Source organism: Acanthochromis polyacanthus, chromosome 17, assembly GCF_021347895.1.
Source record: "Acanthochromis polyacanthus isolate Apoly-LR-REF ecotype Palm Island chromosome 17, KAUST_Apoly_ChrSc, whole genome shotgun sequence".
NCBI classification, from domain to species: Eukaryota; Metazoa; Chordata; class Actinopteri; family Pomacentridae; genus Acanthochromis; species Acanthochromis polyacanthus.
In genome coordinates, this window is record NC_067129.1 from 24318097 (window position 1) to 24332351 (window position 14255).

Here is a 14255-nt window from a genome sequence, read left to right on the forward strand (position 1 = left end):
CTGATGTGGTGTGTCATTCCTCAATTTTTACTTTTACAACGGCATCCATGCACAGCCAGTGTAATATGAAACAAGTTGACTTTGTTGTTACTTGCGACTGATTCAGCATTAAGGTGCAAAACAGTGCAGTCTTTGTCTAAAAGAGGTCACGCAAATGTCCTTTCTTGAAAGTTAAACCATTAGGCACCTTATCTCAGATAATCCGAGAGACTGTTGCTCTCACATATAGTGGCTGGCTAATATGTTTTTTTTTTTATCAGGGCCAGTGCCAGTTATTAATAATCAAGGAGATCAGCAACCGATACTTAGAAACAACATGTTTCCAATTAAAGTGAAAATCTCAAAGTTTTGTAGAACACAAATTTAGAGTAGCACAAACTCCAACGGACTTTGCTGAAATGCTTTTGTTTATGTTTTATGAATGTGCTTGAATGGAAAATAAACAACAAAAAGCTTTTCAACATTTATTCCTTATTGTTGATTGGCTACTACTTGTGACGCATAACCAATCAGTTGGTGCTGTGGGCGGATTATTGCTTCAGACCACAAAGGGGCGACTATAAATGAAGAGAAGCAGCTGCGTCAGAGACAGAATTTCACATTTTTAAATGAACTTATTAATAATCAGTAAACAATAGGTAGTAATGCTGAATGTCTGATCTGATAATCGACTAAGCTGAAAGTAGCACTATATATTATACTATTGTACTATGCTCGTACTTCTTTCACATGCAAATAAAATGGAATGCTAAACAGTCATACCAGAGTGTTTAACACAGATGAATGCTCATTTGTCATCGTTTACACAAGATCCAGTTCAGGATTTTTTGTGGTGCTGAACATTTTCATTGACCCTACAGTTGTTTCCTACAGTATTGTTTTTAAACTTTAATGTGCCATGAAAACATTGGCTTTCCATGGACTGTCCCTTTCTATGTAAAAAGCGTTGCAAGTGGTGTCTCTGTCATCTTCGTGGGATTCAAGACCGTTGCTTAAATGGCTCCAGTGCTTTTTCCAAAACATCTTGTGGTTGTGAAGAATGTGGTGGGTGCTTTTTGTCTTTGCCATTTGGAATAGTGCACATCAGGATGTAGTGGATTTCCAAGCTACTGGTGTGCCTTAACAACAGCAGTTGGAGTGAGCAGAGTGAGTCATTAGAGCGGGAAGGAAAAGGACAGAGTGAGCAACAGCAAGAGCAGTGGAATGTAGGGCGAGTGAGTGAAACAGTGAAAAAAACCTCAGCGAGACAGTCAGCGCTGGCAGCTTATCCGCTGAGTGTGTGCTGTTTTTTTTCTGTTTTCCATTTCCTTTCTCCTCTGTTCTTCTGAGGGAGTGAGAGAAAGAAATTCACCCCTCTCAGAATCAGCTGAGTTGGTACAGCCCAGCCATCTGACAGGCCCAAAAAACTCACTGTGCTGCTGTGAGTGCCAATCAAAGAGGAGTGCTCGGCAGGGATTACCTTGAGTGACCCTGCATAGATTAGTGCGTGCATGTGAGATGGACAATTCTTTGGGCGGCTTAAGCGGCCTGATGACACGCTTTCCCGGAATATGTGCGGCGGAGCCGTGGCCCGGCAGCCCTTCTAAGGAGCTCTACTATGGTGCTGTCCAGCCCCTCTACTGCTACCGTTACCACCGCTATGGAAGTACTGGAGGGTAAATTCACATTTGCAGCACCAGTAAGCTGTGGCTCACAGCAGAGGAAAGGGTTTTTTATGACCAGCAAATGAGCTTGCAGGTATGTTACTTTAAAACCAGAGTTTATACTTTGTAGTTGACACCACACACAGTCAGTTTATTTCTCGTTCTATATCTTCTTGTTTTCATCTGCCATGTTTTTTTGTTCCCGTGTTGCTTGAGCAGTTAAATTTTTAGCCTACATATGTACTTGAGGCTTGTAGGCAGTCAAACTCTGCTATTTTAAGGTAGTTTTTCTAGGACGTGTGCAGGCATGATTTTTAATTTAACACTCAAGTCAAGGCTTTGTGGTCATGTGCATATATTTATACTGTAGGGTGGCTTTTTTCCCCAGGTTATGACATGAGAAAATGTAGAAGACACATTTTATAGTGGAAAGTGTATTAAGCATTTGACACACCAACAGACTAATAACATTTCTTTAGAAAATGCGCCTCAAACATTAGTATTTGTCCTCCGTCTTTGTTTACTGTGATCTGAATGAATATTTTGACTGTGCTTGTGAGCACGTAAAAGACAACAGTAGGCATACTTGCAGTTTAAACTCTTGTGGAAGCTTACAGCAGCTACACCCCCTTGTGTCTGCAACCACTTCATTGGTCGTGAAAGTAGAATTTATGACTTTACTCCTTAGTCGTGTCAGAGTGTTCTTGCTCATGTTGTTTTGCTCCAAGAGTAATTTTCTGCAATAAAAGGAACATTTTCAACATATTAATATTTGTTTTTATGCAGCTTTGGCAATGTTTGCTTATGTGCAGGCCCAGCTAGGACCAGCTGCAGTGAAGTATTGTATTTTTTCCTTCTTTTGTATTATCTTCCTAATGTTTATCATAATAATCATGTACATTAAACATAAAGATCTCCTACAGTGATTACATAATAATGTTGTGCTATGCAGTTTTCACTTTGATTTCATTACCTCCAAGCTTTATGGTAGACAGAGGAAAAAAAAATCTAATTCCAGTTTGAAATTACATTATTTGACTTGGTGTATTTAGTGTTGTTTAATAATTCACACAGCATAAAGTTGCAGTTATTCTGAGTTGCTGATTCTCCATGATGTCTTTTAATCGTATTTCAGTGATCAAATTATTAGTGTTTTCCAGTTATGATTTGCTCTTTGATTTATTTTCGTCCTGACAAATTGTTGCACTCGAACACTGTAAAATAGACTTGTGTATATATAGTTACTCCAGTCGGTGTATTGATGATTTTAATCTTATCTCATTTATGATGATATTCCTCTTTGGGCAAAGTAAAACCTAAAATTCTATAAAATGGAACAGACTGAAGCCTTCTGTCAAAAACATACTGTAGCTGCCTGTTAGTTTGTTGTCGTTTTTTTTAAAATCAACATTTATTAGGTTTTATGTTCTGGTCACTCCATGTAGCATCACCGGTATGAGTACTTATTTCTCTTTGCATCTGTTATGTACTCAATACTATTTTATTTGAGTGCCTCTTTAGCGATGGTCTGGCAAAAAAAGTTTATAAAGCAGTCAAGTGGATTTCACTGGTTTGTAGTCCCATGTAGACCACTCAGTAACCATGGCAACCTTAGGCAATGCTTGCTTGTTTGTTTATTTATTTATTTAATTTTTTGTTTTTTTAATTCTGAAAGTAAATTGTTTCATTTTAATCACTCAGGAATAACTGTTGCTGAGTATAGCATTTTATATCAAATGTACAGCAATTATTTCCTCTTTTATTGCCTCTTTTTCCTTCTTTTCCTTCTTTTTCCTTCACCAGCTCTTTATGGGAGATTTTTTTCCCAACCATTTGTGTCATTCTATGATAGTGATTTCTAATACATTGAAAGGATTGAGGTGATGCATAGTATTCATTAAGTAATTTGCTTATTACCTATCTGCTTGAAGCATAAGGCAGAGATCCCTCTGGTGGCTGAAATTCTGTGGTAGGAAAAGGAAGATTGACTTGTGGCTCCATCATTTCCTGAATCAAATAGGACTTGTGAATCAGCAAAAGAGGGCAGAAATTAAAACTCTTCAAATATTCAGGACAGGTCAGGAAAGAGCTTCATTTAAAAACATCGCAGAACCACAGAACCACTTTTGGAGAACATCTGTGTAGAGGCTCTTCACGCAGTGTGGGAGAAGAGGCAGGAATGCCACGGCTCTCTGACCACCTCCAAAGCAAACACGAGCGCTCCCTGACCCAACCAGAACAGCATCTCTCTGAAGGACATGTATGGGGAACATAACTCTGTAAAAAGGTCTTTGAACTGGCCTGTGTCAGAAACATGCTTTGCAGAACAGGATATGAGTCAAGCGTTTAGGTCCCAATCCAAGCTTGACGTGTTCCTCTCTGCATCCATCAGGAGGAGCTGAACAGTGTGGCTACATCATCACTGCCAAAATAATGTTGAATGATATATATATATATATATATATATTGATAACACCATCATTTGGAAATTCTGGCACTGCCCGTGATCTGCATAAAAAATAAATGGAAAAGTAGATTATATGCGATTTTTGGCAAATAACAGCAATGGCTTCAACCACGACTGAAATAGGCTGAATAGCCTAATCAAGTGCATCGGGCTGACTTGAGGATTGCTTCAATGCCGTTTTCTTTTCGTTGATGCACTGCTGATTTGATTTTGCTAGTCATGCTGCTCCATTCCAATGCAAAATCCCTCTGATTATTGGCTGGCTCTGGATAGAGCTGGCTAGAGCAGCCAGTAATTCTGCAAATCAGAGACGCAGATTTAAAAACAGCTACTGTCCAAGAGCAGCTAAAGCAGACTCCATCACTCTGCTGTCACAGTTGCTTACTGCACATTTCATTGAATTTTTACACACTTCTGTATCACATTGCATTGTGTGATGAGGCAGGCAAACTCTTTGTTGTACAACAGATAGCTCAGATACATGTCTGGGTTTTTTCTATCTTGTACCCTTGCCTTCCTTGTCTTTTTCTCAGTCCATATCTTTTGCCTTTACCACCGAGTGAAGCACATTCCTTGGCCCTATCTGGTACCAGCATGGGATGTTTGGCTTGGCATAGCCAGACTTGTTCCAGCACAGTGCTTTCATGGAACAGGCAGGAGGAAGCATTCTGTGGTGTACCGCGCCAGCAGCGACGATAAAGAATGTTGCTCTGTCCTCAGTCGCTTAGTTGGGCCTGTTTTTAAAATTCACATACAAATTATGTTTTCAATCTACCTAAGCAGGTAGTGATATCAATGTGAACTGAACCTCTTGCCTTTTATAAATACTAAAGCTATATTTTCTGTTTTCAACTTCCTACCTTTTTATCTCTTGCGGTATGGTAAAAAGTTCATAATGAGTGTCAGTCTTTTGTCTTTGAGGGGCTGACTGAAATAAATGGCACATAAGACCTGTCCACACTTCAGATTTCTTCATTTTGTAAATAGGATAAACTGATAAGAGACAACAGTATCTGCAGGGTGGTATATTTATGCTGGAAAATGAGGCTCCTCAAAGTACAGGATAGCATCAGACCTCATGATGTGCCATATCTCTGTTTTGTGGTATTGTTCATTTTGGGGAAGCTGTGCCGTTTAAAGAGGCCAGCATAACAACCGAATGGCACATTGTATTGCTGCCACTCTGTTTAAACCATCAATATTTAAAGATTTTTTATTTTTTGGCATTTTCTGCCTTTATTAGATAGGACAATGGAGAGAGAGAGAGAGACAGGAAACATGGGTAGAAGAGAGGGGGAAAGACATGCAATAAATGGCCCTGAGCTGGATTCGAACCCGTGACCACTGCATCGGGGACTATAGCCCATCTATGGGTCGCCAGCTCAGCCAGCTGAGCTATCCGGACACCCAAAACCAGCAACATTTAAGAAGTCTACTCAGGCCTATTTTGCCCTTTTGCTATTAGAAGAAGGCTATTGTTTGGTATGATGCTGGAAGAGTGAACCAGGGATTGTGTAATTGTCAGCAAAGTGTATAGTAATACAGCAACAATGATTAATCAATTAGGTGATTGATAAATTAAATTAATCACCAATTCTGTGATTTCAGCTTTTTAAATGGGAGCATTTTCTAATTTCTTTCCTTCTCTATGACTGTAAACTGAGTATCTTTGAGTTGTGAACAAACAAAACACTTTGTGATGTCATCATGGGCTTTTGGAAATCACTGATCAATATTTTTCACCACTTATTCACATTTTGTAGAGAAAGCAACTTATCAATTAATTGGAGCTATAACAGTAAAGTGTAAATGTATAAGGCAGGCAGCTATAAAGCTTGGACATACTAGTAGTATGTGGCATATTCTGTATGAAAGCAATGTTGAAGACTGGTGGAAGACACATTTTTGGAAAAATGTTTGTGGAATTGCTAGGTGGGTTTTTACCTCTGAATCAAAGCATTGGTAAGACTATGGACTGAATAATACTCTGCTTTGTGTTTTTGATTTATACTAACTTAACAACCAGAATCACTTGTACTAATCTGCACACTGACCTCTTAATGTTTCAGGAAGAAAAAAACTAAATATTTTTCTTGCGTGTTTTGTCTTCAGCAAATAACACGTCCCTCACAAGAAGACAAGTCAGACGACAAGAACGAAGAGGACAAATCTGAGAAGTCAGAGAAAAAAGAGGACGAGGAAAAGAAGGACGAGGAAGAGAAAGATGAAAAGGAGGATTCTAGGTGAGTTATGAATAGTTGTTTGTCCTGGTGCCGCTCCAGTCCATTAGGCTCCGCAGGGAAAGCTCGCCTCTGTTTAGTTTTTGATCCATTCACTGTGATTATTTCAGGGAAGAATGTCTTAGTTACATGTATTACATTAAATTTCAGTTCTTTCAGATAATTGTAGCCACCGTCATGCACTGATATTTGAAAGCCAAAATATCTTGAATAATTTACTTTTGACATCCAGCAACCCAGTACAGTTACAACTGTCTATCAAAAAAACTCTTTCAACCTATGGACAAGAGCCAATGACTGTAGCTTGCTCTGTTGATAAAGCGATTCGTCCTAGACCTTAACCTGGTGACACTAAATAGACATAAAATAATGAACAAACTAATAAAGAATTCCCATTCAGGTTTAATTGCATGGGCCCAGAAGCTGACTTTTATCTTAGAGAAGTTGTAAGTTCCAATTAGTCTTGAGTTATAACTCTGACAAACAAAATCCTGTTTTTGATTGACATAGTTTCTCTTAAAATAATAAATGATCTTTGAGAAATTATGCATGATGATTTCACTTTGCCAAGCCCTTAGAAGAGATTTGCATGATTGTATTCTAGAGAAGAGTGTGAAGAGGGGATGTAGCCATGTATGTTCAGACACACAAACAACTTGTGAACACGTGTGTTTGGCCTGAGGGTGGACAATCTCTAATATGCTTTTGCTGTGCTCAGTCCTAGAGGAAAAGAACACATTTCAAAACGAGCCTGTTATTGCTGAGTCAAAAGGGAGTAGATATTTGCTGTAGCACCAGCTAAAAGCTGTGTTTCCCTGCCTAAAACCACAGGGACATTGGCAAGGACAAAGACAAGTGTGACGGTGGGGAGGACGAGGACGGAAAGGAGCAAAACACGCCGCGTGGCAGGAAGACTGCCAACAGCCAGGGCCGCCGTAAGGGAAGGATCACCACACGCTCCATGGCCAATGAGGCTGCATCTGTGGCAGCTGAGGAAGCACCTCCCACTGCCCCTGAGCCAGCCTTGCCAGATCCTCCGCAACTCCCTAAATCTGATTCAGCGCAGAAGGCCATGAAGGAGCCTGTGAAAGCCCAGACTCCAGTAGCTTCCATGGACGCTAATAAAGGTGAACCCTGTCAGGATGCTTTCTGGAGGTTGTTAAAAATGTGTTTTTACAAAACCGGAACACACATCGTGACTCAGAATCAATGAAAAGAGAGTTAATGACATATTAAAGGAGCATCAAATTGGGGATTCATCATCATGACAGTTGCATTAGTAGTGATTGTAAGTTTTGCAAGCCTTTATAGCTGCGTTAGTGCTTGAATTTATTTGGAAGTCACATCTTGGTTGACTTATTCAAACAGCCAGCGATATTTTTTTACAGTCATCGCTGACTTTATATACCATTTGTACATCTCAATTTTAAGTAATTTACATGTGTTTTGTTTAATTGCAGTAATATAGAATGAGGAAGCACAGCAACATTTTAAAGTTGGTAGAAAGTCTCAAGTATTTTGGCGCTGCTCACTGTTCAATTATTGTATCATGAGCTGAAAGAATGAAATGAAAAGTGGCAGAAATACGCTTTAAACAAAGTGCAGTGACGTGTTAGAATTTGGCTCTCCTTTTTTCTCTTCAAATGTGTAGATACATGAGCTGTTTATCGCCTAAATGTGGGTATTTGGCCTAGGTACTCGTTTCCAAGTGTCAAACAGACTTGGTCCTACGCTGCGTTGCCCTCAGGAAGCTCTTTGCAATCTATCACCACAACAGTGCACTGCTCTAGTTGAGCTGTTGTCATGGCACTCAGTCACACACTTGCACTCCTCCAACCTTTCAAGTCTGTCACTCTGACGGTGGCAGCTCAAGTTTTCAGGTATCCAGGTCCTGTGGGTTAACCTTGTGTTGTTTTTGAAGCTGTGCCATTAATTCACTGCTTTGCAAGTGTCCTGTGGTCCTCTGCCACCTGCTGTCTGTTGAATTCTGCCTCACTCAACCGTCTTGAGTTATTCAAAGTCCGCCCTGTAATGTGATTAATTAACCCTCTGCTGTGTGTCTGTCCATCCTCCAAACCCTCTACATTCTGGACAGACGACTGTATCAACTGTAATCTCCCTTAGTGACTACACTGTGGATTTAGTGTGGGACTGTTTGCTTGCTCTGTTGTAACCCCCGCAGCTGTGGCACTTCTTAGAAGTACATGGACTAGGTGCTAAAGGGTAGCTATCTGTCAGTCTTGCCTAGTTGAAATGGTGCCAGGCAAGTTGAGGAAGCTGCTGATTCAGTGGGGCCAACGGTAGGGGTGTGATCTTGTTTGAAGTTATGGAGGAGGGTGTATGTGCTTGTTTATGTCAGTTGAGACACTATACTGCGGGAAGACACGCTGCCAGATTTTGTATCCCACAGATTAATGTCATAGTGTCACAGGGTAACATATGTTTTTTGCCAAGGGAGAAGGTAAGCCTAGTGTAGTGGATATTTGTTTAACTAAGTGTAACAGACTGTGTGACCAGAGGGCCTTTGGTAGGAGCCTTCTAAACAGTTAGAATTGATATCTTCATCTTAGCGGTGGGTATGTGCAGACCTCCTCTTAATGTCAAGGGTACATCTGCAGCTATATTAGTCCAAATGTTTACACAGTCTCAGTGGGTGCCATAGAAGAGAGCAGGCTAGAGTTCATCTAGCCCCCTCCATACTAACCGTGCACTTCTCTGAATTTTGTTGGGGGGAAGTGAACTATGTAAGCTGAGGCAAGAAAGAAGAGTGTGTGTGTGTGTGTGTGTGTGTGTGTGTGTGTGTGTGTGTGTGTGTGTGTGTGTGTGTGTGTGTGTGTGTGTGTGTGTGTGTGTGTGTGTGTGTGTGTGTGTGTGTGTGTGTGTGTGTGTGTGTGTGTGTGTGTGTGTGTGTGTGTGTGTGTGTGTGTTAGATACGCAGTGTCACAGTAGAAGGGGTGGGAGGGTTATGGGTTGGCTGCTCTATCTGTCTGTTTGTCTATATCCAAGGCCATTTCCCAAAGAGGGAGGCATTGCTCTGTGCTCCTCCACTGTCTGGTGCTGTATCAGCTGACCAAAGCCCTCCCCTTGTGGATTAGAGAGGAGGAGGGCTTGCTCTGGGCTGTGGGCAAGGGGAGAGAGAGAGAGAGGGGAGAGAATGAGAGGGTGAGAGTGAGCTAGAGTGAGAGTGTAAGTGAGGGAGCAGGTCTCGGCAGCCCCTGAATGTAAACAGATTATTAGATTAGTGGCCATGAGAAGGAGACGGCTGACGAAAGGACTGTCACTCTCTCTCTCTCTGTCTGTCTCCCTCCCTCATTCACTTTTTCTCATTTCCTCTGTCTTTCTTTCTGTCAGTGCTGATGGGGCTGTGTCTCTTTTCTTTGTGATTTAGCGGGTGCTGGTGAAACCGGAGAAACTTCTCGCTGGACCGAGGAGGAGATGGAGGTTGCCAAAAAAGGTAGTGTTTTAATTCATTGCTCTCTTGCTTTATCTCTCGGCCCTTCCTCTCTTTCTCTGCTTGGCTAAGGCTCCTCTGCTTTTTATGATCTTGTTTCTCCCTCTCCTATTTTTTTCTTTTCATCTTCTGATTTTCTGATATTGCTTCGCACTGCCTGTTTCTTACATGCACAATGGAATGAATGTGCGTATGCATTCATGCAAACACAAACTTGCACTGGTGTCCAGACCCATGAAGATTTTTTTTCTATTAGCAGCACTGTTCTCTTGGCTTTTGAGAGGTCATTAAGACCATCCAAGAAGCAACAGAGCATGGCAGCTATAGCTTTCTTCAAAGATCACTATCTATTATTCACATTCAAACACTGTCGGATTCTTCCAAAATTTTGAAAGTTACTTCATCCTCTTCAGAATATTATTGTATTCTGTGCTTGCTCTCTACATGCACACATTCAAGTGTGCTCCCTCTTCTCCTTTTTGCTTGGATTTGTTGGTATAGGTTGTTACGCAGGGTTTCTGAGACCTAAGAGCAACGGACTGATTGGAGTAAATGAAAGGATTAATGAGGAGTAATTAAGACTCTCTTGGGTGGGTAGATATTCTCCCCCTTTACAAAAATACATGCTGCCATTATCTCCTCAGTCATTCAGAGATGTATGCTACATGTCTGTGGATTAGTGGAGCTGAAAGAGGCCGGTCATATGACAAACCAGGTTCAGAAATCACTTTTATGCTGCCACTCATGGCTGGTCATGCAGGCACAGTGAACTGTTTCCTTCTAAGTCACAGCTGTAAGTAAGTCACAGTGAACTATGTTAATACAAGGATAACTCATGCCAGACTTGTTAGTGTAATCAGAAGTTCTCCTTGAGCAGAAAGAAATTTTTGATTTCATGCCTTCAGTCTAATGTGAACTTTTCTCTGATTTGGTCACTCACAAATATGCTTTAAGCCAAAAAGAAATATGATGGATCAACATCCCTTCTTTGCACGCAGGCATGTGACCAAACATGATCTTGTCATATTAAGTTCAATACGTGTATATTTTTAAATTTGCAGGTCATCGCTATTTACCTAGCTTGTCTGCTTGTTTTTAGCGCCACAAACACTCTCCTCCAGAATTACAAGAGTGATTAATCAACTTTGCTTCAACAACATTAATAAACATTTAATGTTATAAGCTTTGCATAGATGACCTTTCGTTACAAGACGGTAGTATTACTCTGTATTAGTTATTCCTCATAATAGTTACAATAATTATAAAATCCTTGTAATGCCAAGTGTCTACTAAGATAGTAATTTAAAGTTAAGATAACATGTCAGTCCTCTCAAGGACGTTTATCAAGGTTCTTAATATAAAATGAGTGAGTAATACAAATAGTACATATATTTTGTGTTATTTATGATAAGTATTAGTCTTGCCAGAGCTAACAGGGTTGAAGGAGTTCAGCTTACATGGGCACTTCTCTGTTTCTCTGTAACTCTACATACTTTTGCACTAAGAGCACTATGTCATAACTTTTGCTTAATTTTCACTTTTATTAGTTGGACAGTGGAAACAGTGAGGAAATGTATGGAACAATAGCAGGGAAATTACATGCGGCATATGTTCATCTATTAGGGAACTGAACTGGGAGCTCACTGCTCAGAGCATTTACACCCATGGGGTTCTTGTACTAACCGCTTGGCTTTGAAGGCACCCCACCATATAATAATGTATCGTGATGACTGTAAGGACAATTACACACACAGTCCATGCATACAAGAGTGAGAAATAAATCTTCTCCTGTATGTGTTGTTTATCTATGTATGAAACATTTGGGACAGTCATCATTACATGTGAAAGGCATAGGTTTACACTTTGTCTGCTAGGTAACACTGCCATAGAGTTAAAAACAAATTAAGCTATGTGGAGATCTGGCAGAGTATGTTACAAAGTACAGATGTCCTCTTGTCTGACATCTGAAGAAGTTAAGTATCTCTTAAGACATGAAATTGTCTCAACAGTCACAGTGCCCTCATTCCCTCAGTTAACTGCAGCACTAATGGAGTTTTGTGTTTATTTCTGTGGTGATTTGTCAAGCTGCCAGTATCCCTCATCTCAGTCGGGATTGGTGGGAGGGGAGGTCACAGGGGTTACAGGATTTAGAGAAGAGACGCATTAATGTCAAAGGTACATGGCAGTCTTCCAATTCACTGCAACTTAGCAGAGTTTAAAAAGTTTTGTGAAACCATCAAAGCCGATTGTGTTAAACAGGACAGAGAAGACCAACAGTAAACTCTCTGCTGCACTATAGCAAACTACAGCGAGAAGGATCCCATGAGCATAGTGTAATTTTGCTGTAATACCCAAAGTTGTCCCTCAGTAGTAATAACAACTGCAGCAGCTTTTGTTTGTAAACAAAAGACCATTAAAAATTAATTGAGATTATCTTTATGAACCACGGTTGTGGCACTGATCCAGCATGAAGCAGTATTTGGAAATCAAGAAGTGTTAGAGTAAATCCATGTCAAATCAGACTTTGAAAGCTTGTTTTTATTACTCTGACATTTAGGCACTTGCAATTAGAACCTGGTTAAATATAGGAAATAAAATGCATCAGTAGCTTATGTTGTTGGACAGGACAGGCGAACTCAGCCTGATTAATTTGTAATATACCAAGTGTTGAAGTTGCCTAATTGTCTCTCCTCATCTTGTACCAGGGCTTGTAGAGCATGGGCGAAACTGGACGGCCATTGCCAAAATGGTGGGCACCAAAAGTGAGGCGCAGTGTAAGAACTTTTATTTCAATTACAAGAGACGTCACAACTTGGACAACCTGCTCCAGCAGCATAAACAGGTAGGTTATTTCCTGTCTGCCTTCCGTCGTGGTCTGTTGTATAATTATAGTATATGAATGCAAGGTGATATTTTTGGTCTTTGGTTTCCCAGGATTCACGGAGGGCTCGGGCTGATAGGTCTCAAGCCGAAGGTCTTGCTACAGCATCACCTGATGATGATGAGGACAATGCAGATGACAGTGAGGGTGAGTGAGATGAATGATAGGAAGCATGTACTCATTGTTAAACACAGAGTCACACACGTTCCCAAAGACGCTGTTTTGAACGTTTCCTCCTGTTTATGTGTGGTACAAGTTCCAGGGCAAATTGGGTAAAGGCCACACATCCACACTCTCTTCTAGTGGGTTTTGGTGCCAAATTTATGTTTCTGGTTGAGTTGTGAAACTGGATGCCTGGTGTTAACAACTACTAAGTAAAGAATGTAAGCAGAGAAAGAATGCAGCAACGAGTGTGGTGCAAACCTGGGAAGCCTGATCTAAGCTGCCCTGTGTCATGTAAGAATTTAATCTGAGTTGATGGCTATGGGCTTGCTCTCAACTGACTGCAGTTTTAATGAGTGGGGAAAAAGGATAAAATGAAAAAAGGCAAGGCGTAGAGGAAGAGATAAAAGATATGAACTAATTCAGACTACATGGGCGCCTGTTGTGTAACAGTTTGTGGCATTGAAGACTCAAGAAAGCTCTTTGAACGTAAAGTGCTGGTCCACTTGTTTGATCCAACAAGCTTGCCTGTCTGCCCGTCTCCCTCCTCTCCAGAGATCCTTATCTTTGTTAGTATTGCATGGTGAAGGCAGTCCACAATGAAAAAGGTACCATGCTGCAAATAAAAATACAGATTAAAACAGAATGTTCCCTAATAAATTCAGTGATTTTAATTTAATTTTCTCATTTTTTTTTTTGTTGAAAAGTGGTTTCAGTCAGCAGATTTATGTATAATTTAATCAGCCTCCTGTTCACAAGATAACAGTGGCAACATCAGGAGGTCACAGGGATTTCTATCATGTTTATTTGACTTTCTCTTCATCTCATGGAAACCCAAACTACTCTGTAGAGTCCCTGGGGATGTACATCCTGCAGAGCACATTATACACATTACACAGTTACACAAAGAGCCATAGGAGGCATGAGTACAACTCTCTTACAGCTTACTTACAAACATTATGATGTTTGCCATTCGGTTTAGTAAAGCTGCTTCACTGATACATTTAATGCATCTGCAAATTGTTTTTACATAGACATACCATCTGGACTACCATCACCATGGCAACAACTGCAGCACTAGACAATACGCAAACCAGTAGGGGCAGCCAGATTTTTTTGAAATATGCAGTTTCTGTCTTCAAAGTGTATGGTTTTTAGATATGAATCAATGTTTGTTCTCTGTCCTGATTGACATACTGTATATCTACAGTCTGGGTTTGAGATACTTTCACTGGGCAGTTGTGAAATATGTGACACAAAAAGTGGAGGTAGCAGTTTTGTCATTAGTTAAGTGCGAGTTTTATGCCTTGCCAATATTTTGGATGAGAGGTATTGGTGATATGTTTCTCTTTTTTTCACCTGGAAAATGTGTTATAGTTCTTATGTTTGACTCGGTTGTTGTGACAGGTCT

At 40.4% G+C, this 14255-nt stretch overlaps 1 protein-coding gene across 1 annotated transcript in view; it reads left to right on the forward strand.

Annotated features, from left to right (window-relative positions):
- Positions 1 to 14255, forward strand: part of ncor1 (nuclear receptor corepressor 1) — a 58297-nt gene that overhangs the window by 27103 nt on the left and 16939 nt on the right. The window contains 5 exon segments of the mRNA XM_022199337.2: positions 6223 to 6353; positions 7182 to 7477; positions 9739 to 9804; positions 12507 to 12643; positions 12736 to 12829. Coding sequence (XP_022055029.2) covers positions 6223 to 6353; positions 7182 to 7477; positions 9739 to 9804; positions 12507 to 12643; positions 12736 to 12829 — 724 coding nt within the window.